Below are 1,639 nucleotides of genomic sequence, written 5' to 3' on the forward strand. Positions count from 1 at the left end.
GCACCGACATCGCTAAACATTTAAAAAACGCGTTCCGCGAAATCTATTCTTACGCTGTTAATTCCGCTAACGCGAGCGATTACGTGGGGCTGTTTTTCACCTCGACGGCTTTAACACGCGGGCCGGCCGGCTTATCGTTTCGCCCGGTGCGAGACTTGACTCACGAGGATATCTGGGGCCTCGTAAGCTCGGTAGCGCAGAGCGCCGGGGGGTCACGATATCGCGGAACGCTTTTTAATAACTGTGTACAATGTCGGGGTGCCTTCGGGCCGAGGAGGAAAATCGAATAAATTAACGCGCGTAGATGTAGTAAAACACTCGATTTTAAATATAAATAATCGGGATAATATGTGTCTCCCGCGCTCCCTCGTCGCGGCTCGTGTTTATTGCGAACGCGGTACAGTACGTACGAGCGAATTTCATAGAAAATGGGAAAACATAAAACACCCATATTCCGCACTGCAGAGACGTTTGGCGGAAGAACTAACGAGAAACGCCGGTATAGTTATACCCGAGGAAGGATGCGGCATCCCGGAGATCGAGCATTTTCAGCAGCTTCTCTCGCTAGAAAATATCGCGATTGTCGTTTATAATTTCAAGAGTTTCGGTCGCGGAGTCCCTCCGTTATATGACGGACATTCGACGCTAGTCTCTTGTTCTCTTATAGCCAAGTATACATTAAATATAATGTATTACGATCGCTCGCGGCATTATAGGCCTATTTTAAATTTAAAAGCAGCCTCGGCTAGTAGATATTATTGTGTTCCCTGTAACAAAAGTTACCGTCGTGAAACGGGTCATCGGTGCTCAAATACGTGTCCGCGATGCCTCGGTGCGCCGATGCGCGAGAAGCTAGACGCGCGATTGATCGGCTGCGACGCGTGTAACCGCGTGTTTTACGGCGAGAGCTGTTTCGAATGTCATCGCGCGCCGAAATCTTATGGCGGCAAATCGTCATCGAGTGTTTGCGACGCCGTGAGATTTTGCAGCGATTGCGGGCGTTTGAAAAGATCGGGCGCAAAACACGCGTACGGCGCGGCTTATTGTCGCATATGTTGCGCGTCGAAACCGCTGAATCACCTGTGTTTCATACGACCGCTTCGAGGGGGTCGCGTATCGCCATCGGTCAACGCGAAAAACTCGAAAATGTCGACGAGACCGGTGATAACGACGATAATGACGACGACGATGCGAGAACAGATCGGAAGGGTCGCGCCGCGTTTATATTTTACGACTTCGAGACGCGACAAGAAGAAATGCTCGAAGGGTGCGCGAACGTTAAAACGCACGTAGTCACTCTCTGCGTCGCGCAGCAAACGTGCGAAGCTTGCCTGGGAGAGGACGATATGGCGTCGCGATGTCGTTGGTGCGGGATGCGCGAATTTGTATTTCGCGATGATCCGGTAAAACAATTCGTCGATTTTGCAACGAGAACGACAAAGCGTTTCTTCCGCTTCATCTGTATCGCGCACAATGCGGCGGCGTTCGACTCGCAGTTCATGGTCGAGAGCGGTAGGACGGACGAGCCGAAAATAATATTAAATGGGACAAAAATTGTATTACTAACCGTGGGACGGACAAAATTTCTCGATAGCGCTAATTACATGCCTATGCGGCTGTCGGCGTTACCGAAAGCTTT

General features: G+C 50.4%; 1 protein-coding gene across 1 annotated transcript in view; it reads left to right on the forward strand.

Moving 5' to 3' along the window:
• The window catches only part of LOC116849607, a 5,882-nt gene that overhangs the window by 1,684 nt on the left and 2,559 nt on the right, over positions 1-1,639 (forward strand). Inside the window, exon 5 of the mRNA XM_032826929.1 lies at positions 990-1,502. Coding sequence (XP_032682820.1) covers positions 990-1,502 — 513 coding nt within the window. The remainder of the gene's footprint in view (positions 1-989; positions 1,503-1,639) is intronic.

This window comes from Odontomachus brunneus, unplaced genomic scaffold (genome assembly GCF_010583005.1).
Source record: "Odontomachus brunneus isolate Ranch 3 - 2012 unplaced genomic scaffold, Obru_v1 Obru_scaffold_120, whole genome shotgun sequence".
Lineage (NCBI taxonomy): Eukaryota > Metazoa > Arthropoda > Insecta > Hymenoptera > Formicidae > Odontomachus > Odontomachus brunneus.